The 24007-nt window shown below is 40.4% G+C and overlaps 1 protein-coding gene across 2 annotated transcripts in view; it reads right to left on the reverse strand.

Annotated features, from left to right (window-relative positions):
• The window catches only part of ADAMTS18 (ADAM metallopeptidase with thrombospondin type 1 motif 18), a 205783-nt gene extending 188475 nt beyond the window's left edge, over positions 1-17308 (reverse strand). Inside the window, exons 1-2 of one of the 2 annotated variants that reach the window (XM_007477046.3) lie at positions 17166-17308; positions 9391-9707 (exon numbers count right to left, since the gene is read on the reverse strand). In XM_007477046.3, the coding sequence (XP_007477108.3) occupies positions 9391-9707; positions 17166-17253 (405 nt within the window). In that variant the 5' untranslated portion in view covers positions 17254-17308. The remainder of the gene's footprint in view (positions 1-9390; positions 9708-17165) is intronic. The other variant, XM_056796391.1, reaches the window with a different exon arrangement.
• Positions 17309-24007: the final 6699 nt, after the last annotated feature.

A 24007-nucleotide genomic window follows, 5' to 3' on the forward strand; every position in this document is an offset into this window, starting at 1 on the left:
TATAGTGCTAGACTTGTAATCAGGAAAATCTGGGTTCAGATTCTACCTTCAACATTTTCACTAAGGGACCTTAGGTAAATCACAACCTCTCTGAGCTCCTGACAACTCTCTAAGGTTATAAGTTATTAACAGATCACAATCTGTATTGGAGAAAGTGGGTTGTTCCCATCACGGGGATTCCCCATTCCACTGAAATCATAGGTCCTTATGTAAAGATTAAAATTTAGGGAAACTGAGGCAGGTAGAAATTAGTTTCTCTCTGCAAGGAGTATCATTTTAGAGGTTTATTAAAGGTTGAGAATTTAAGAATATACAAATAAGAAAAGGCATGTGCCAGGTGAGCCATGAGGCCCACCCAAAATTTCACTCACATCATGAGATACATCTGTTTGTCAGCGGAGACAGGAAGTAAAGAGAGCCAAAAGCCTTTGCAATCAGGTTAAATACCCCATCTCATTCTCAGCCCAGGTGAGGTTACAAAGCATTCTGGGGAAGTGGAGCAAGGGCTTCTGGGGATTGAAGTCCAGAGTTCAAATCCATTTTTACACTTACCAGAGGGATACAACGTCGAATGTAGTAGTGGTAATGGCATTATCCTTGCCAGCTGGACACATAGGACCAAAGAGCTATCTGATAGGTCAGGATAACATTTCCATTCAATCTAATAAACAATTATTGTCAACTTTGCACAAGGCAGCATGCTTGGCCAGGGGAGTCCCAGAATGAAAAATGGCAAGCTCCTCCACCTTAAGGAGCTCACATTTTCCTAGAGGGTTACCAAATAAGTGAAAGAGAGGTATCAGGGTGGCTCAATGGACAGAGCACAATGGACAGAGGCAGCACTGGGCAATGGACAGAGCACATATCCTGAGCAAGTAAGTCACTTAACCCCAATTGCTTAGCTCTTACTGTTCTTTTCCTTTGGAATTGATACTTGGAAACAATTCTAAGACAGAAGGCAAAGGTTGTAAATAAATAAACAAAGGAATGAATGAATGAGTATAAGACAACAGGAGAGACCTATGCAGACAAAGTACCACAGGAAGGAAAAAATTAGGAAGAAGACAATACTTTCAGTGGCCAAGAGTCAGAAAAAAAAAAGGTACATGGAGGAGATGGTACTTCGGCTGAGCCAAGAAGGAAGGAGGATGACCAGGGAAATATTAAGATTAGGATTAACAGATTTCTGAATTCAGTTCTTTCCTGTTTCCCCTGTTTCTGGCCATGCTGTTTCTTCTGCCCTGAATGGACTAACTGGGTTTTTCCTCCATCTCTGCTTGTTTAAATACTAATTGTTCTTCAATTGCTCCAAAGCCATAACCTTCATGAAACCTCTTCTGAAAAACCACCATCTCCATAATTGCATGATTAGATTGTTGGATTTGTTTTGTTTGTTTTTCAGGATGGTGTGGAGGGGGAAGGGGAAAAGCATGGTCCACAACTGTGATTCCATTCATTCAGAAGCCTCCCTCCCAGTAAGGTAAGCCACTTGGCATGAGTGGATAGGGCACCGAATTTGGTGTTAGGAAGACCCAAATTCATTCTAACCCTGCCTCAGATCCACATGGCCCTGAGAAAATCACTTAGCCTCTTTCATGTCAGTTTTCTTATCTATGTAATGGGGGTAGTAGTAACACCTCATGGGGTTATTATGAAATCAAACAATAGAATGCAGGACATCCCCAAAGTCTTAGGGCAGTTTTAAACTGTATTGAGGACATCCTGTCATCTGCAAACCTTAGGGCCATTACATAGCTATAAAAATGTCAGCTTTATCACCAATGAAAATCATTTGGGACAGAGACAGAGACATGATTTGGGACAGAGACAGAACATAATCCTAAATCTTATTCTTGACTCTAAGGCAGAGCTTCCGCTATGCCAAGGTGCCCCTCGTTGCCCTGATGCCTGCTGCATTTTAAAAGAATCAGAAGAGGAACTTCCAGGTAATCATGGTTGCAATCTAGACGCCACACACTTCCTCTCCCTGGCACCAAACGAAATAGACTACATCAAAGGAGCATAAAAATCACCTTTGGAGGATCAGAAGGACTCCTCAGTACTCCCCAGTACCCCCACAGAGGCGAAGGTACATGGGGTTTGAACATTTCCACACTATAATAAGGAGAAAAAGCTTGCACAGAAACGTGAACTGAGCCACCCCTCCCCCCCACATCCCCCACCAAACCAGAGTGAACTACCGGAGGGCTCACTGGGACAGCGAGTGAGTGGGGAACGTCTCTTTCTGGGGGGGGGGGGGGGTGGCACTCCAGGGTCCTTGGGATCTGGGACTGCCAGGAAAAAATGTCTCAGGGCGGTTTCATGGTAGAATCCTGCGCTGAGCACAGGGGCCCAGGGAGCCTTACTTGGGGTGGTTGTGCTGAGCATCTGGGCGGAGCTAAACACCAGGGGCGGACCACGTGCTGATTATCTGGGCGGAGCTGAACACCTGGGCAGTTTGGCTGTGATAGGGGCCCAGTGCTCTAAGAAACCTCGGAGCCTGGGAAGAATTAGTCTGAGGCAACCTAAAATCACAGAAAACCCACCCATATCACCCAGACCCTAGACCAAAAAGGAAAGGGGAATAAAACCACCAAAGGGATGGCTCACACGGCCCAAAAGCAAGCCTCCAGGAAGAAAGGGAAAAAAGGTGACTATTGAAAACTTTTATGGTAGAAGTACCCAAGGAAAAGAAGAGAATGAGGATGAAATCCAAAAAAAAAAAAAAAATCAGAACATGCCTCTCAAAATGGAAACTATCAACAAGCTCTGGAAGATCTCAAACTGGAACTTACCCAAAAGATGGAAACCTGGAAAGAAAAATGGGAGAAAGAGATCAGCAGTCTGACAGATAAGACTGCTCAATTGGAAAAAGAGCTGGAAACATCCAATAGAAGGGCAGACAAAGCTGAAAAGCAAAACTAGTCCCTAAAAACCAGAATTAAGCAACTCGAAGAAAGTGAGATCATAAAACAGTAAGAATCAATAAAGCAAAGCCAAAAAATTAATGAATTAGAAGAAAACATAAAATATCTCACTGAAAAGGTCACAGACTTGGAAAACAGAGGAAAAAGAGATAACCTCTGAATTATCGGTCTCCCAGAAAAATCAGAGATAAACAATGAACTCGATGTTATTCTACAGGAGATAATAAAAGAAAATTGCCCATACATTCTGGAGCAAGGGGGCAAAATAGAAATAGAAAGGGTTCATAGAACACCCTCTATACTAAATCCCCAAAAGACAACCCCTAGGAATGTAATTGCCAAATTCAAGAGCTTCCAAGAAAAGGAGAAAATCCTACAAGAAGCCAAGAAGAGGAGCTTCAGATATAGGGGGGCTCCCATAAGGATCACACATGACTTAGTGGCTAACACACTAAGAGACCACAAAGCATGGAACACAATATTTAGAAAGGCAAGAGAGCTGGGTCTCCAACCAAGAATCAACTACCCGGCAAAACTGACTATATACTTCCAGGGGAAAGTATGGGCTTTCAACCAAATAGAAGATTTCCAAGCATTTGCTAAGAAAAGACCAGAACTTAGTGGAAAATTTGATATCCAAGCACAGAAAGCAAGAGAAACATGAAAAGGTAAATATGAAAGAAAGGGAAAAGGAGATAAATCTTATCTTTTTCTTTAAGTCAAACTCTCTTCTATAAGGACTATATTTACATCAAATTATATATATTAATATGTGGGGAAAATGTTTTGTGTAACTCTCAAAAATTGTATGCATCATAAGAGTAGTTAGAAGAAACATGCATAGGGAAAGATTGGGGCATTAAGAAGATTTGGGGACAGTGGGGGCAAAGAAAGGAAAAGGGAGGGGGGGAACCATTGATAATACTAAGATTTACTTCAAGAAATAGAGGGGGACTTAATAGAATAATCTTTCCCATATAAAGATACACATGGGAAGGGGAGGGGAAGAACTCTCATATGAGAAGGAGAGGAAGAGAGCGTGAAGTGGAATTACTTAAACCTTACTCTCAGTGAAATCAAATCTGAGAGGGAAGAACATCTAGATCCAGTGGGATCCTGAATTCTATCTTATCCAACAGGGCAAGAAAGAAAGGAAAATTAAGGAGGGGAAGGGAGGAGGGAGTATAAAAAGGGAGGGAAGGAGAGGGGGGAGGGGAAGGGAGCATAAAAAGGGAGGGGCTAGAAAGGTAAGCATATCAAGGGAGGGGACTAGGGGGACTGACCTAAAGTAAATCACTGGTTCAAAAGGAGAAAGCTAAAGAAGAAAGGTCAGAACTAGGGGAAGATATCAAAATGCCAGCGAATCCACAAATGACAATCATAACTTTGAACGTGAATGGGATGAACTCACCCATAAAATGTAGACAAATAGCAGATTGGATTAGAACCCAAAACCCTACCATTTGTTGTCTTCAAGAAACACATATGAGGTGGGTTGACACTCACAAGGTTAGAATTAAAGGTTGGAGTAAGACATTTTGGGCCTCAACTGATAGAAAGAAGGCAGGAGTGGCAATCATGATATCTGACAAAGCCAAAGCAAAAAATAGACCTGATCAAAAGGGATAGGGAAGGTAAATATATTCTGTTAAAAGGGAGTATAGACAATGAGGAAATATCACTAATCAACATGTATGCACCAAATGGTATAGCATCCAAATTTTTAATGGAGAAACTAGGAGAATTGAAGGAGGAAATAGACAGTAAAACCATATTAGTGGGAGACTTGAACCAACCACTATCAAATTTAGATGAATCAAACCAAAAAATAAACAAGAAAGAGGTAAAAGAGGTGAATGAAATCTTAGAAAAATTAGAGTTAATAGACATATGGAGAAAAATAAATAGGGATAAAAAGGAATACACCTTCTTCTCAGCACCACATGGCACATTCACAAAAATAGATCATATACTAGGTCACAGAAACATGGCACTCAAATGCAGAAAAGCAGAAATAATAAATGCAGCCTTTGCAGATCACAAGGCAATAAAAATATTGATCGGTAAGGGCACATGGAGAGCCAAATCAAAAATTAATTGGAAATTAAATAATATGATACTCCAAAATCGGTTGGAGAAGAAATCATAGAAACAATTAATAATTTTGTTGAGGAAAATGACAATGGCAAGACATCCTTTCAAACCTTATGGGATGCAGCCAAGGCAGTACTTAGAGGAAAATTCATATCCCTGAGTGCATATATTAACAAATTAGGGAGGACAGAGATCAAGGAATTGGAAATGCAATTCAAAAAACTTGAGAACGAGCAAATTAAAAACCCCCAGAAGAAAACCAAACTAGAGATCCTAAAAATTAAAGGAGAAATTAATAAAATAGAAAGTGACAGAACTATTAAGCTAATAAACAAGACTAGAAACTGGTACTTTGAAAAAACAGACAAAATAGACAAAGTACTCGTCAATCTAATTAAAAAAAGGAAAGAAGAAAGGCAAATTAACAGCATCAAGGATGAAAAGGGGATCTCACCTCCAATGAAGGGGAAATTAAGGCAATCATTAAAAACTACTTTGTCCAACTATATGGCAATAAATATACCAACCTAGGTGATATGGATGAATATATACAAAAATATAAATTGCCTAGACTAACAGAAGAAAAATAGATTTCTTAAATAATCCCATATCAGAAACAGAAATCCAACAGGCCATCAAAGAACTTCCTAAGAAAAAATCCCCAGGGCCTGATGGATTCACCAGTGAATTCTATCAAACATTCAAAGAACAGCTAACTCCAATATTATACAAACTATTTGACATAATAAGCAAAGAGGGAGTTCTACCAAACTCCTTTTATGACACAAACATGGTACTAATTCCAAAGCCAGGCAGGCCAAAAACAGAGAAAGAAAATTATAGACCAATTTCCCTAATGAATATAGATGCAAAAATCTTAAATCGGATACTAGGAAAAAGACTTCAGCAAGTGATCAGAAGAATCATTCACTATGATCAAGTAGGATTCATACCAGGGATGCAGGGCTGGTTCAATATTAGGAAAACCATCCACATAATTGACCACATCAACAAGCAAACCAACAAAATCACATGATTATTTCAATAGATGCAGAAAAAAACCTTTGATAAAATACAATACCCATTCCTATTAAAAACACTGGAAAGCATAGGAATAGAAGGGCCTTTCCTAAAAATAATAAACAGTATATATCTAAAACCATCAACTAATATCATCTGCAATGGGGATAAACTAGATGCATTCCCATTAAGATCAGAAGTGAAACAAGGATGTCCATTATCACCTCTACTATTTGACATTGTACTAGAAACACTAGCAGTAGCAATTAGAGAAGAAAAAGAAATTGAAGGCATTAAAATAGGCAAGGAGGAGACCAAATTATCTCTCTTTGCAGATGACATGATGGTCTACTTAAAGAATCCTAGAGATTCAACCAAAAAGCTAATCGAAATAATCAACAACTTTAGCAAAGTTTCAGGATACAAAATAAACCCACATAAGTCATCAGCATTTCTATATAGCTCCAACACAGCTCAGCAGCAAAAACTAGAAAGAGAAATCCCATTCAAAATTACCTTAGACAAAATAAAATACTTAGGAATCTATCTCCTGAGACAAACACAGGAACTATATGAACACAACTACAAAACACTTTCCACACAACTAAAACTAGACTTGAACAATTGGAAAAACATTAACTGCTCATGGGTAGGACGAGCCAATATAATAAAAATGACCATCATACCCAAACTCATCTATCTATTTAGTTCCATACCCATGGAACTTCCAAAAATTTTTTTTACTGATTTAGAAAAAACCATAACAAAGTTCATTTGGAAGAACAAAAGATCAAGGATATCGAGGGAAATAATGAAAAAAAATACAAAGGAAGGGGGCCTTGCAGTCCCAGATCTCAGACTATATTATAAAGCAGTGGTCACCAAAACAATCTGGTACTGGCTAAGAGACAGAAAGGAGGATCAGTGGAATAGACTGGGGGCAAGGGACCTCAGCAAGACAGTATATGACAAACCCAAAGATCCCAGCTTTTGGGACAAAAATCCACTATTTCATAAAAACTGCTGGGAAAATTGGAGGACAGTGTGGGAAAGATTAGGTTTAGATCAACACTTCACACCCTACACCAAGATAAATTCAAAATGGGTGAATGACTTGAACATAAAGAAGGAAACTATAAGAAAATTAGGCGAACACAGAATAGCATACATGTCAGACCTTTGGGAAGGGAAAGACTTCAAAACCAAGCAAGATTTAGAAAGAGTTATAAAATGCAAAATAAATAATCTGGAATACATCAAATTAAAAAGTTTTTGTACAAACAAAACCAATGTAACTAAAATCAGAAGGGTAGCAACAAATTGGGAAACAATCTTCATAAAAACCTCTGACAAAGGTTTAATTACTCAAATTTACAAAGAACTAAATCAATTGTACAAAAAATCAAGCCATTCTCCAATTGATAAATGGGCAAGGGACATGAATAGGCAGTTCTCAGCCAAAGAAATCAAAACTATTAATAAGCACATGAAAAAGTGTTCTAAATCTCTTATAATCAGAGAGATGCAAATCAAAACAACTCTGAGGTATCACCTCACACCTAGCAGATTGGCTAACATGACAGCTATGGAAAGTAATGAATTCTGGAGAGGATGTGGCCAAGTGGGGACACTAATTCATTGCTGGTGGAGTTGTGAATTGATCCAACCATTCTGGAGGGCAATTTGGAACTATGCCCAAAGGGTGATAAAAGACTGTCTGCCCTTTGATCCAGCCATAGCACAGCTGGGTTTGTACCACAAAGAGATAATAAGGAAAAAGACTTGTACAAGAATATTCATAGCTGCGCTCTTTGTGGTGGCCAAAAATTGGAAAATGAGGGGATGCCCATCAATTGGGGAATGGCTGAACAAATTGTGGTATATGTTGGTGATGGAATACTATTGTGCTCAAAGGAATCATAAAGTGGAGGAATTCCATGGAGACTGGAACATCCTCCAGGAAGTGATGCAGAGCGAAAGGAGCAGAACCAGGAAAACATTGTACACAAAGACTGATACATTGTGGTACAATCGAACGTAATATACTTCTCCATTAGTGTCAATGCAATGTCCCTGGACAATCTGCAGGGATCTAAAAAATACTACCCACAAGCAGAGGATAAACTGTGGGAGTAAAAACACTGATGAAAAGCAACTGCTTGACTACAGGGGTTGAGGGGATATGACTGAGGAGAGACTCTAAATGAACACTCTAATGCAAATACCAACAACAGGGAAATGGGTTCAAGTCAAGAACACATGTGATAACCAGTGGAATCGTGTGTTGGCTATGGGAGAGGGAAAGGTGGTGGGAGGAGGGGAGGGGAGGAAAAGAAAATGATCTTTGTTTCCAGTGAATAATGTTTGGAAATGACCAAATAAAATAATGTTTAAAATTTAAAAAAAATCAGAAGACAGGGTCTGAGAAAGTGAGTAGGATATTCTTCTCTCCAGGACGTTTGGAAGGACAAGCACAAAAATCAGAAAGGATGGAAATGAGATGTCAGGATTGGACTTTAGAGATCATCTGGTCCAACCCTCTCATTTCACAGATGAACCCTAGAGAAGAGAATAGGACTCACTTGTCATCACACAAGTAGCAAAAACAACGTTTGAATCTAGTTCTGATGGCCATTTTCTACTGTACCTTATCCCTGACAATAGATTGGCTCCCCAACCTAATGACATCACACATCCCAGTTGAATTAGCATTTCCAGTTCTTTTCAGAGGGTATTCCAGGCACCCAGCAGTTCCTTATTAAATATTTATTGAACTGAATTTGAGGAGAGGCAACTGCTGTCATAAAGAATGCCAGAACTAGTGTACAAGTTTGGAATTTATTGAGCTGTGTGACCCTGGTAAGTCACTTGCCTCTCTGGGCCTCGGTTTCCTCATCTGTAAAATTAAGAGGTTGAAGTCAACAGCCTCCAAAGTTATTTGTTTGTTTTTAAATTTTTTTTAAAAACCTCAATACTGTATATTGGTTCCAAGTAAGGACTAAGTACTAAGGATTAAGTATCTCACCTAGGGTTACACAGGTAGGAAGTGTCTGAGACCAAATTTGAACCCAGGACCTCCTATCTCTAGGTATGGCTCTCAATCTACTGAGACAGCTAGCTGCCCCTTCCAAGGTCAGTTCTAACCTTAGATCTATGACTCTTGAATTGCAATGGGAAAAAAATAGACAAGTTCAACTGAGAATATGAGATATATCAAAGCTGCTGAAGAAATGTGCCATATTTAGCAGGGAAGTGTTTATATTATCCACATCTGTTCACCCAATTGCATTTCCTAGTTACACAAAACACATGAAAGCTGGAGCGTGTTTCCTCCAGCAGCCACACTCACCAGTCCCATGCAAGTCGACAATGCCACCGAGGAGGTGCTATCATTCCAGATGAATCCCTGGTAGAAACACTGCTCCACTTCAAGCTTCCCAGACTCTAGGATGCCATCTTTTCCTAGGACCTGGACCATGAGATCTTGGCCAAGGATGGAAGAAGGTTCAAGTTGTAAGTGCAGATCTTGCCCAAATGCTGCAAATCTATAGTGCAAGGAACCCCTGGGTCTCTGGGGTGACCGCTTCCATCGTCTGCTGTGCAAAATATCATGGGAAACGTAAGCCCCTCCAGGATCCACTTCAATGGGTGTCACAAAGACATAATCTGTAGTGGGTAAAAAGTGACCATCAAAACCTCAAGACCAAAGCTGAAAACAGTTTGATTCATATTCATTTCTCATAAGATGAAGACCTGGAAGGAATCACCAGAGCCCATTGTTTACATCTCTGTCTCTTTTTCTGTTATTATCTCTTTCCCTTTCTGTCTCTGTCATTCTGCCTCTGCTTCTTTAACTGGCTCTCTGTATCTATTTGTCCATCTGTCTGTCTCTGCCTCTGCCTCTGCCTCCCTCTGTTTCTCCATTTCTGCTTCTCTCTCTCTCTCTCTCTCTCTCTCTCTCTCTCTCTCTCTCTCTCTCTCTCTCTCTCTCTCTCTCTCCTCTCTCTCTCTCCTCTCTCCCCTCTATCCTCTCTTCCTCCTCTGTCTCTTTCTCTCTCCTGAACTTTTCATGTAATATCATGGGCTGTAACAATCTGCATTAGTGTCTTATCCCATATAAATTCCCTGAGAGTTGGGACTATGCCTTACCTACATTTTGTACCTTCCCCAACACTTATCAACATGCTCTATATCTATGGAGTAAGCACTTAATAAATGTTTGTTGTAGTACTATATTGTATCTAGTCCAATGCCTTTCATTTTTTATTTTATTTTATTTTAATAGCAAATTTCCACATACGTTTTCCAAAGTTATAGGATTTATGTTGTCTCCTTCCCTTCTTCCCTCCCCCCCCCACCCCAGAGTTGACACACAATTTTATTTGGGTTATATACATGTATTATCAAGCAAAACACATTTCCATATTATTTATTTTTTGTAAGTGAATGAACATATAAAACCAAAACCCCAAATCATATACCCAAATAATCAAGTGATATATCATATGCTATCATCTGTATTTATATTGCAACAGTTCTCTCTCTGGAGTTGCTCAGAATTCTTTTGATTGTCCTGGGTCATTATATTGCTGTTAGTAGCAAAGTCTATCACATTTGATCATCCTACAATATTGAAGTTGCTGTGTATAATGTTCTCCTGGTTCTGCTTATTTCACTCTGCATCAGTTCACATAGGTCTTTCCAGTTCTTTCCAAAATCATCCTGTTCATCATTCCTTATAGCACAATAGTATTCCATCACTAATATGTACCACAATTTTTTCAGCCATTCCCCAGTTGAGGGACATGCCTTTAATTTCTAATTCTTTGCCACCACAAAAAGCTCAGCTATAAATATTTTTGTATAACAATACCTTTCATTTTACAGATAAGAAAATTATAAATCATAATGGTAATTACTAGCATTTATTTAGTTCTTTAAGTTTTCAATGTGGTTTTATAAGATATCTGATTCTCATAACAACCCAGAGAGGTAGGTATTATTAATATGCCCATTTTACAGATGAGGAAACTGAATGCATCACAGAAAGGTTAAATGATTTGCTTATACTGTAGTCACATTGCTATAGTTAGTGGCCAACACCGGAGTCAAATTCAAGTTTTTTTCTGACTCTAAATCCTATGTTCTAACCACTAATACACAAAAAAAGAGCAATAGTTATAAAAATGACTTTCCCACCTAGCAAGTTATGTGTTAGAGTGTAATATTTATAGAGAAAGATGAGTGGATATGAAGAACAGGGGATAATGGAGGTTTTATGTCAGGGAATGGAGGAGTTGAAGGATGAGAGGGAATATGGCTGCCGGTGAAGCAAAGGAGAGAGATGCCCCCTGCCAAGAGGCTATTTTTTTTTAACAAAATGGGGTGTCCAAGAAATGAGCCACTTATGGTAGCCTGTGGGGATGTCTTCTCTATGGATTGATGCCGGAGATGCCCCAAAGCAAGTAAACATGGACCTTCCTAAGGGACAAGCCTTTCCCCAGACTTTGATCACCCAGCAGGGGTCTGATATGGATCATTTGTAATTGAATGATGGAAGACAGGTTCAGCTCCCTCTATGTCCCCTGAAAAGAAAGTCCAATAAGTTCAAATAAGATAAATTTTAATAACCAGTTCAGATTGGTGAAGTAACAGGGAAGAGGGAAGAGGGATTTCCCTAGATACGGTTGGAGTTTTTCTCAGTTTTGAAGTGGAGGCCAGGCCTCACAGGCTGGTGGAGAGTTTCTTTTATTCCTGTCTATGCTATATCTGTGCTAGTTTTCTTAATTTCAAAATCTTAGCAGTAGACAGCAAGCAACAGGAAAAGTTCTGACCTTCAGAGCTCCTTGATCCTGTCTCTTTGGGCTGAAGAAAATGGCAGTATTTCTATCCAGAGACTTGGAAGAAAAGCCCCTCCCACTTCCCACACCAGGAAGGAAGTGCTAGTCACAAAACCAACTGCCACTCCCAGTTGCCCCTTCCCCCATCAACTGTCAGTCTTGCCAATTTCTTCTCTCTTTAATATTCCCACTGTCACTTGTTCCAACACAGTGGCAGAAAGTTCAGAACTTGTTGTAGTTTCCTTTCCACAAGAGTCAACATTTTAGCGCAGATCTTTTAATTGCTGATAATCTACCTCCATACTGCTAAGCAGTACATTTCAGCTCCATATATGGAAGATTTCTAAAGACATGAATAGTCTAATACCAGCCATCTCAGGCTGTCCCAGTCACTAGGGATATTCAAGAGACTGGAAACCGTCTATCAAGTACATTGTCAAGGGAACTCAAGGTCCAGGGGAAGAGTTGGGCTAGATGTCCTCTGAGTTCTCTTTCAGTTCTGAGACTCTCTAAGCAATAAAAGGGCATGAAATTACTCATTTAAAATCAAAGACTAATATAGAACATAGAATATAAGCATTCAAAAGGGCCTTGAACTGTAGAAGAACTGAGCAGATTGGGAGATTCTAGTCTAATTCCATTATTTTATAAATGAGAAAAGGAAGGCCAGGTGAAGATGAAGGATTTTCTCAAGGCTGCACACAAATAAACATTTTTAAGTACCTACTAGTGTACCAGGAACTATGCTTAATCACATTACAAATATTATTTCATTTTATCCTCAAGCTCTGGCAGGCAGATGATATTAATAGTCTCACTTTATAAATAAGGGAACTGAGGCCAATAAAAAGTTAAGTGACTTGCTCAGAGTTTGAAAGTATCTGAAAACAGATTTAAACTCAGGTCTCCCTGAAGCCCAGTGCTCTATCCATTGTGCTACCTCTAGTAAAAGAGGCATGATTTAATTTACATAGAAATCATTTTTCACACATCACAAATCATTTCCTTTTTGAAGTCACAGAGATCTTAGGGAAAGGCAGACAGATATATGAAATTGCTCTGATATATTAATGGGGAAGTGTCAGGATAAGGGGATATCTAGTACTATTTGCTTCAAAATGCCCTCAACCTTGTCCTCAAAAGAAGTAGTTCTTCTATCTTCCTAGCAAGGACTTACAGCAAAATAAAGCTTTAGACCTAGAATCAGATAACCTGGGTACAAATTCTGACTCTGCTACTTATTCTGAAGGTGACTAGAGCAAGTCACTTGTCCTCTGTTTGGGCAAATCATTTCACTTTGGCAGGTCTCAGTTTTCTCTTCCTTAAGGCTAAATAGTTCTTCAAGATCTCCTTTAAACCTCTAAACCATATTTTCCTATGAGTGTCACTAGCCACATGAAAGTATTATTATCCTCTTTTAGATTAAGAAACAAGGCACGAGGGTGTTAAGTGATTTGAATAAGGTGGCACAGCTATAAAGCAAGGAGTTTGGGAATGGATGCCAAGTTTTCTTACAATCTAAGCTCGTTTCATTATATAATGGAGTTTTATAAAGCATGAATTTAGCATGAATTCACTTGCTTGCCTCCCTATTTCTTCCCTCCCCACCACCCCCAAAAAAGAGAAAAAAAGAAACAATTTAAATAGGACATTCCACTAAATCTGATGCTTTTAATCTTTTTGTGTCATGAACTTTGGGGCAGTACAGACAACTTAAAGAATATCCAAGGAGTCAAACTTTACCTGTGTAATCATGGGCAAGTGCCTTCACTTCTCTAGGCTCTGATTTCCTCACTTATAAAATGAAGATAATAATATCATGCTAATTCACAGGGTTGTCATGAAGCTTAATGAAATCAATATATCAAATCAATACATCAAATACTGTGTGTAAAGTACTTTTTTTACCCTGTTGTTCTTCAGTAGTGTCAGACTCTTTGTGATCCATTTGGGGTTTTCTTGGCAAAGACATTGGAGTAGATGGCCATTTTATTCAGCTCATTATTACAGATAAGGAAACTGAGGGAAACAGAATTAAGTGATTTGCCAGGGGTCACATAGCTAGTAAGCATCTGAGGTCAGCTTTGAACTCATGAAGATGTCTTCCTGATTCTAAGCCCAATGATCTATCTACTGCGCCACCTAGCTGTTCTAAGGTAGTTTACTCTACAACACTTTATAAATGTGGCTGATTGTTATTACTGTGAATGACAACTCCTTCTGAAAAGAGGGCTACTTAATTAGAAGCATACAATGTTGGACCTAGAAGGGACCTCAGAACATAGAAGGATCTAATCAGGAAAGGAATTTAAAACATATAGAATATAGAATGTCAAAGATGGAAGGGAACCTTAGATATTAGCTATTAAAGATTCCTTGATTTTTTTAATATTATGAACCCCTTTGGCAGTCTGGTGAAAAGTATGGATCCCTTCTCAGAATAATGTCTTAAGATACATAAAATAGCATATATAAGACAATAGAGGAAATAAAAAATGTTAAAATAAAGTAATCAAAACATTTTTTTTAAAACAAAGTTCATTGATACTAGTTAAGTACCTAGTCCAATCTAGTCCAACCCATTTATTTCATATAGAATAAGGAAACGAGACCTAGACAAGAGGAGGTAACTTGCCCAAGGTCTCAATAAACAGCAATGGTAGGGTCTTAAAGAATTCAGGTCTTCCAACTCCAAATATAGGTTCTTACCACTACAATTCAATTTCTTTCTAGGAGCTGATTTCTCTCTTCCACCATTCTCTTACCATCTTCCTTCTTCCTCCTACTTTGCTCTAATTCTCTTCCCACTGCCCCCAAATAAATGCACTCTGTCCAGGGGTATGCTGGAGCTCATCTCATTTCTGAACATAAAATTTTAATTGTGAGCATTTACACCTGGAAAATCAGCAAATGCTATAAATCATGGCTTAATGTACTATTCTGTTGATTGTCTAGACTTAAGAAAGTGAAGGGGGAAATAGTTATACTGTAGATTAAATATTAAAATGTATCAAGCCTATATTTTTTCTCAGAAACCTGAATTGTTAAATATTTATCAACACACCCCTGACTCTGCCTTAAAGGAGTAAGAGGTAAGATTTTAAGGATAGAAATTCTAGACTTTCCAAGGTCTCTAGATTTGGCTCTCTCTCTTCCTAGGTACATAGAGACAGAGCTATGTCCTTCTCTTAGAACTGCCTGAAACAATGCATCAAAGGTTTTTCTTCTTCCCCAGAGGGGTTAATAAATGACAGAAGTGAAGGATGCTTAAAAAGCTAGTGGTCAGGGCATCAAATCTCCAACCTCAGACAAAGAATCTATGCTTACAGCAGAATCACAGAAAGGTAAAGTCAAAACCCTCTAAAAGGGGGCCTGGCTGACTTCATAAAAAGCTCTCTTCAGGATATAGAATCACAGACTTTTACAATTAAAAGGGTCTTTAGTAAATAGAGCATCAGCAATGGACTGGCTCTTAGGCCACAGAACATAGTATACCAAAGCAGAGTTTTCAGACCATCAAATTATCCCCCTATATCACTATATATAACCCCCTATATTCAGAATATCATGATGGAGAGAGAGAGAAAGAGAGAGAGAGAGAGAGAGAGAGAGAGAGAGAGAGAGAGAGAGAGATGATCTCTAAGATTCTTTTGATCCTTAAAACCTGTGAAATAACCAGACTCCTTTATAATCAATCACACTGGAAAATATGTGTATGGAGAATATATATTGCCCAGATTATAACATTCAAATGGATAGATAGTCCATTGGCTTAATCCCTCAGAACATAATGGACAGCCACCTTCCAGCCACCTACCTTACAAATGGAGTTGGATGCAGAATTTAGTGAGAAGGAACCAGGCAATAGCCAGCAACTACATTTGGGAAATTGTATAACTTTTCAATGATCCCAAATGCTTCTCTGCCACTCAAGTCCATCTCTTTTAACAACCACATTCTCCTTGGCTTCAATATTGTAGTAGCTTAAGGAATACCACAATCTCAAGAGATTTACACTTACAAGCCACCCAATGAGCAATTAAAATATACTAGGTAGGCATAAGTATGTTGACAAAAATGGCAGGAGCACTGAAAAGAGTGTCAATGTATGGTCAAGTATACAAATACTAGGCAAAGGTGATGGTCTATGTATCAGGAGAGTACAAGGAAATCCTAAAAGAACCAGGGACAAGCTTCATTGCATGGATTTCCTAAAGCACTGTTCTGACCAATGTCACTCCTCTACTCAATAAACTTCAGGGGCTATCCTACTACTTCAAGAATCAAATATAAAGGGGGCAGCTGGGTAGCTCAGTGGATTGAGAGCCAAGCCTAGAGATGGGAGGTCCTAGGTTCAAATCTGGCCTCAGACACTTCCCAGCTATGTGACCCTGGGCAAGTCACTTGACCCCCATTGCCTAGCCCTTACCACTCTTCTGCCTTGGAGCCAATACACAGTATTGACTCCAAGACGGAAGGTAAGGGTTTAAAAAAAAAAAGAATCAAATAAAAATTTCCCTGTTGGGCATTGAAAATTCTTAATAAAGTGACCCCTTCCTGCCTTTCCAGTCTGCTTACATTTTCCTCTCCTTTACTGTACAATAATTCCTCAAATAGAACACTCCATCTCTAGTCGAAGGCAACAGTAGTCTGTCCACAAGCCTGGAATGCTCTCCCTCCTCCACTTTCCTTTCTCAGTTTCCCTGGCTTTTTTAAAGTCTCAGCTCAGGGATCACTTTCTGAGGACCTTACAGACTGAGATTACCTCCCATCTACTCTGTCATCGCTCTTCTATATATCTAGTTATTTAATGGGTTGTAAGAGTAAGTTCATTACTCCATGGAAAAGGAGAAACTGTTTTGTTTTAAACCTTTCTATCTCATTTAGCAAGGTGCTTGCTATACAGTAAGTTCTTCCGACTGGATTATGAGATGTACCAGTGAAGAGCGCATCCACACTGCTGAAATTTTTGCACTTAGGCTGCGATACTCCGATGCAACAGTAGCTCACATTTTTATGGTAAAGCAACTAAAAAAGGCTCTTAGGATTGAAAGTGGTCAGGGGCTTAATAAAACGCAGAACACGGAAGCTGACGGGACCTTGGAGATCACCTAATCACTGTTTCCTTCAGTTTACAGCGAAGGGAAGAGGTTAAACTTGCACACGCACACACAGACACAGATATACACACAAAGACACACAGACACACAGACACACACCCTCTGGTTCCATCCAAGTAGCAAGTGAGCAGAAAAACCCCTCAGCGGGGAGACGGAACACCAACCTTGATTCAAACCGCCAGTGCCGCTGCCGCTGCTGCTGCTGCCACTGGTCCACGCGGCTGCCCAAGCCGCTGAGCAGAGGCTACACATCTGGAGCGTCTGCAAGAGAAAGCGGACAATCGGGGCTGAAATTGTTTGGGAGGAGCAAGGGGAGCAGGAGATCCTCCCCACTCCTTGCAGCCCTCACCCTCCAGCCGGGACGGCCAAGCGAAGGAACCTGCCTTAGCTCCACTCCCGAGCCCCAAAAGGCTCCACAGCTGCCCAGGGCCGCCGCCGCCGCCCAAGGTCGCCGCCGCCGCTGCCTCGGAGATTGTCCGGAGGAGGAAGAGGAGAAGGAGGAAGAGGAGGTGGGAGTGGTGGTGATCCATGGTGTCCCGGCGGTCGGGGAGAAGAGGGGAAGGTGGGGTTACCTGCCCCTCTCGGGATTCGGGTGGGGCGCCAGCATTCTTCCCCTGAGGCTGGGGGCAGCTCCAGAGGCAGGCAGTCGCGCCAGGTGGGTCAGGTAAAGTTCCGGCGTTCGCTCCCTCGACTCCCCACTTAGTTGCCACCGCTGACTCTACAGTAGTTGGGGGGAGACTGACAGCGGCCCCGCCCCGCGCAGGGACAGACCCCCCCCCTGGACCGGTGGGGAGGGTGAGAGAGGAGCAACCAATCAGGATGCTGCGCGGCGGGCGGGCGGGCGCTCCCACTCCAAGAAGCGACCCCACGTAGATTTTGTAACTCTTCTGCCAGTTATAGAGCGCCCAGCTTGCCTGGCTGATGGCTTTCAGGTCTGAACCCCAGCACCCCACCTACCCCCAGCCAAGGAAGAAATGCCAACTGGATCACTCACACCCCCCTCCCCCAGCTCTAGGGGCCACACCACTGCCTATTGGCTGCCTATGGGTGGGATTCCCGTTTTGAGCTCTAGGGGAGGAGAAAGGGGAGCAGGGACTAAGGGAGTTGGAAAGGATTCACAGGATGGTTGGGTTTAAACCCTTAAGAGACTTTAGGGACCATCAGAAAACTGATGCAAGAGGTCTTGAGAGCTGAAGGTCACACAGGTGGACATTGACCGAAGTGAGCTTCAAACACCGGCTAACCCCAAATACATTGAAGACAAAACAAACCTTGGATCCGGACTTGGGAAGAGGAGAGGTGGAGAGTCCGAAGGAAGAGGAATAAAAACTGAAAATGGCTTAAACCTGGGACAGTCCTTATAGGCCATCGGATCCAAGTGCTCTCTCTGCCCACACTCATTTTAATTGGAAAGAAACTGACTCTCAGAGAGGTGAAGCAACTTGCCTGGGGCCAAGGAACCTCTAAGTCTAAGAGCAAGGACTCAATCAGGTAGCCGAATTTGAAATCTTGATCCATGATTTAATTATTCCTGATATTATCACTCTTATTTTGGAACAAAAATTAAATTTCATCTGTGTAAAATACATATTGAACAGCCAGGCCCAGAGAGGGGAGGTCCTGGGTTCAAATGTGACCTCAGACAGTTCCTAGCTGTGTGACCATGGGCAAGTCACTTAATCCCCATTGCCTAGCCCTTTCCACTCTTCTACCTTGAACCCAATATATGGTATTGATTCCAAGACAGAGGGCAAGGGTGTGTGTGTGTGTATATATATATATATATATATATATATATATATATACACATACATAGAACAGTCAACCAATATAACATATTTATAATATTTTCTAAAGTGAACCAGAGGACAGTGTTGGGTAGTAGAAAGCATCCTGGCTCAGGAGTCAGAGGACTTGGGTTCAGAACCTAACTAGATCTTATCCTGTATGAACTTGGGTAGGTAAATCACTTGACATTACTGGACCTTAGTGCCCTTGTCTGTAAAATGAGAAGGTTGAACTAGATGGTGTTTCAAGTCTCTGATGCTATGAACTTTCTCCATGCTCAAAACAGACAGTTGGAGATGGCAGGAGAAAGCAGCCTAGAAGTGAGGAAATCAGGAAAATTACAGGAAGACCCTAAGATTAAAAACTGTGACCTCACAGATAGAACTCCTCCTGGCTGTGATAAGCATCAATGATGGTAAATACAGAAGAACATGGAGAGGTAGGGCAAGAAGAAAAGTCTAATCAGTGATTCTGCTGGTGACTGTTAACAAAGCACTTTCTCACACTCATAGTTTTTATAGGCTCTTCCAGTTTGTTTACTCAGAACAATCTTGAGTTGCCTTGCTTAGTGAAGGGCCTGGCACATAGTAGGTGCTTAATAAATGATCATTGATTGGTGGGTTGCCTTTTTCTCTCCCTCAATATTGGTTAGATCTAAGGATAAGAAAGCTTCTTTCTATCCATCCCCTGTCTACCTCAAGACCAAGAAAGCTCTATGAACTGGAGGAAGTCAAGAGGAGGAAATTTTCACTAAACTACTAAGAAGGAACATAATTTAGATTCTGAAGAAACATTTGAGGTGATCTTTAGCCAAGCCTCCTTATTTTAAGTGGGCAAGGGACATGAATAGGCAGTTTTCAGTTAAAGAAATCAAAATTATTAATAAGCACATGAAAAAGTACTCTAAATCTCTAATAACCAGAGAGATGCAAATCAAAACAACTCTGAGGTACCACCTCGCACCTAGCAGATTGGTAAACAAGACAGCTATGGAAAGTAATGAATGCTGGAGGGGACATGGCAAAGTTGGGACACTGCTGGTGGAGTTGTGAATTGATCCAACCATTCTGGAGGGCAATTTGGAACTATGCCCAAAGGGCTATAAAAGACTGTCTGTCCTTTGATCCAGCCATAGCACTGCTGGATTTGTACCCCAAAGAGATAATAAGGAAAAAGACTTGTACAAAAATATTCATAGCTACACTCTTTGTGGTGGCCAAAAAACTGGAAAATGAGGGCATGCCCTTCATTTGGGGAATGGCTGAACAAATTGTGGTATATGTTGGTGATGGAATACTATTGTGCTCAAAGGAATAATAAAGTGGAGGAATTCCATGGGGACTGGAACAACCTCCAGGAAGTGATGCAGAGCAAAAGGATCAGAACCAGGAAAACATTGTACACAGAGATCGATACACTGTGGTACAATTGAACGTAATGGACTTCCCCATTAGTGTCAATGCAATGTCCATTAACAACCTGCAGGGATCTATGAGAAAAAAACACTATCAACAAGCAGAGGACAAATGGTGGGAACAAAAACACCAAAGGAAGGCAACTGCCTGACTACAGGGGCCGAGGGGATATAATTGGGGATATAGACTCTAAATGAATGTCCTAGCGCAAATACCAACAACACGGAAATGGGTTCGGATCAAGGGCACATGTGATACCCAGTGGAATTGCGCATCGGCTATGGGAGGGGTGGCGGGAGGGGAGGGAGGAAAAGAAAATTATCTATGTATTCAATGAATAATGTTTGAAATTGACCAAATAAAATAATGTCTTAAAAAAAAGAAAAGAAAAACTAGCAGAGGTTCAGAGAGGTTATAGGTAAAAGTCACACAAATCCTAAGTAGCAAAACTCAAATACTCTAATTACAAATGCCATACTCTTTCTACCTTGTCTTTCCTCCTTTACTCTAGCATTTAATAAACACTCTACATGTTGGAAGACACAAATAAGAATAAGGCATATCCCCCAAAATCTTATTGTCATTTGGAAGAAAAGATGTAAATACATTATTATTCTTTTTTTGAGACAGTCACCCTATCTTACTCACTGACCTGATCTTAATACTGATCTTTTTGGAACCTATTTCATTTTCCATGCTGGATCAGCTATCCCCTTCTTAAGCAGACAGATATCCCCCAGCTACCCAAAGGACTCATCATATTAATCAAGGATCCCCAATTCTGCCCAGACAAAATGTCTGACCTCAAGAGATGTTCCAGCTTCAGCTTCTCCCATAACAGGCATTACAGACATTTGTTAACAGATCTGGTGGTACCTACATGGGTTCTTTAAACACTCTAATTGATGTCACAAATCACATAAATAATTGCCAAATGAGGGATTCATCTCTTGAATTCAGGAGTTCTATCTGAGCTACAGTGGGCTAAGCCCAAATGTCCATATTAAGCTCAATTCAGTGAACATTTATGAAGGGCCCTGGGCCAGATGATGCCTGAAGTCTCTTTCACCATTATATTCTGTGAATCATGAGTTAATTTTAACAGATATTGTAAAGGGATTTTCCTGTCCATGTACACATTGGACCAGTTACTTTTCTCAAGTCCCTCCTATCTCTGAGATCCTTTTGATGCCTGGCTCCCCTTTAAATTTGCTGGGGAGAGACATTCTATGCAAACTGAGAGCCACAATAACTTGTTCCCCAGATGGTTTCTTAACATTGGAAGTACCAGAGGAATCTTTAAATTTACTCCCTGTACTTCTCTCAGAGATCCAGGAGGCAAAAGAGCCTCCCACTTTTGAAATACCTGAGGATATACTGGAGTCTCTTTGGGCCACATCTTCTTCTGATGTAGGCTTACTTAAATCTACTGTTCCTGAGCAGATAAAAACTAAATCTAGCCCACCTCCTTCCATTCCTCAGTATCCCCTCTCAAAAGAGGCAATTGAGGATATCACCCCAGTAATTACCTCATTAATTAAACAAGGAATAATAATCCCTTGTAAATCTGAATACAACACTCCCATCCTGCCAGTTAAGAAACCAAAAAGAGGGCCTAATGGCAAGCACCTCTAAAGATTCGTACAGGATCTGAGGGTGGTGAATAATCATGTTATAAAAAGACACTCCATAGTTTCTAACATAAATACTATTATTTCCTCTATTCCTAGCACAGCTACATACTTTACAGTAGTAGACTTGTGCTCAGCTTTCTTTTCCATACCTATACATGAGAACTCCAGGCATATTTTTGCTTTTACCTGGAAGGGCTCACAATACACATGGAGTCGTCTGCCACAGTACGTGGAAAGCCCGAGTTTATTTGAAATTTTGAGCCAAGACACAGATAATATAACATTTTAAAATAGCAAATTAATCAAATATGTAGATGATCTACTCTTGGCTTCAACAGACACAGAAACATATCAGGAAGATAGCAAATGCCTTCTTTTGGAATTGCACAAAAGAGGACATAAAATCTCTAAGGATAAAGTTCAGTGGTGTCTCCCTAAAGTAGAATATTTGGGATTCATCCTGACTACTGGTGCTCGCTATATTTCTCCAAAACGAATTGAGAATATTAAAAATTTAAGCGCTCCTACTACTAAGAAACAGTTGAGAGCAATTTTAGGAGCAACAGGGTTTTGCAGACAATGGATTCCTTGCTATGGGGAAAATTACTAAGCCCCTTATAGCACTAACAAGGGATTCAGTCCCTAAACCCCTCAAATTAGAGCCTGAACTCTTGTCAGCTCTATCAGATCTAAAAAAGGCTATCATGTCTGCCCCTGCTCTAGGCATCCCAGATTACAACAAGCCATTTACTTTGTATGTACATGAGCAAAGAGGAGTAGCTTCAGGTGTTTTAACTCAGACTTTGGGACCTTCTCAGCATCCAATTGCTTATTATTCTGCCCAACTGGACCCAGTAGTATCAGGAGCACCACCATGTCTTAGAGGAGTAGCTGCTACAGCCTTACTAGTGACAAAAACTGTTGATCTAGTATTGGGATGCCCATTAACAATTATGTTCCCACATGAGGTAGAAGCATTGTTGCTAAAGCATAGAACACAGGCATTCTCGGATCAGAGAATTACAAGGTATGAAATAACCTTGTTAAATAGTGAAAACATTACCTTGAAATGTTGTACTACTCTTAACCCTGCCATCTTGCTTCCAGACTTACCAACTTCAGGAGAACCATCACACAGTTGTGAAACATTTGTGTCCATGGCAGAAAAGCCTTGAGATGATCTCTTGGACACTCCCTTAGACAATGCAGATCTTATCTTATTTACTGATGGTTCCTCTTTTATGAGGGATGGCATACATTACACTGGAGCTGCCATAGTCTCAGAATTTGCCTTTGAGTGGTCAGCTTCACTACCCTCTAACATTAGCACTCAAGAAGCAGAACTCATAGCTCTGAAACACGCTTGTACAATTGCCAAGGATAAAAAGGCAACAATTTATATGGATTCTAGATATGCTTTTGGCATTTGTCACTCAGTCAGGATGCTATGGCTCCAGAGAGGATTTTTAACCTCAGCTGGAAAATCTATAGCTAATGAAGAAATTATTAATGAAGTTCTTTCTGCTCTCCAGCTTCCTGAAGCCCTAGCTGTAGTTCATTGCTCTGCCCATACAGGTGGCACTGACCCTGTCTCTAAGGGAAATGATCGAGCAGATGCTGCTGCAAAACTAGCAGCCATAGAAGGACCTGAATTAATTTTAAAATTAACAACCACTGATGACTTAAACCTATTACTTTCCTATTATGAAAAAGAAGTGGAGAAATGGAAACAAAAATTCAAAGCAAAACAGATTAATGGAGTATGGGTGTCATCTGAAGGAAAACCCCTGCTCCCTAGAAGTTTCTATCACCAAATTTGCCAATCTATTCATAAAAATGGTCACTTTGGTACCCAGGGTATTGTGTACTCTGTTAAGAGAGTATGGATAGCCCCTGGTATAACTACCATATCCTCTAAAGTGTGTTCAGCCTGCTCTACCTGCCAAGCATATAATCAACATGTATTTCATGGCAAAGCTTTTGGTGGGCGTCCTCTGGCTTACACACCTTTTGAACATCTACAGATAGATTTCATAACAATGCCAAAGGCTGGACATTATAAATTTTGTCTAGTCATAGTAGATCAACTAACCAGATGGCCGGAAGCATTTCCTGTGACCTGAGCCACAGCGGATTTTGTTGCTAAGGTGCTTTTAAAAGAAATCATTC

This window comes from Monodelphis domestica, chromosome 1 (assembly GCF_027887165.1).
Source record: "Monodelphis domestica isolate mMonDom1 chromosome 1, mMonDom1.pri, whole genome shotgun sequence".
Lineage (NCBI taxonomy): Eukaryota > Metazoa > Chordata > Mammalia > Didelphimorphia > Didelphidae > Monodelphis > Monodelphis domestica.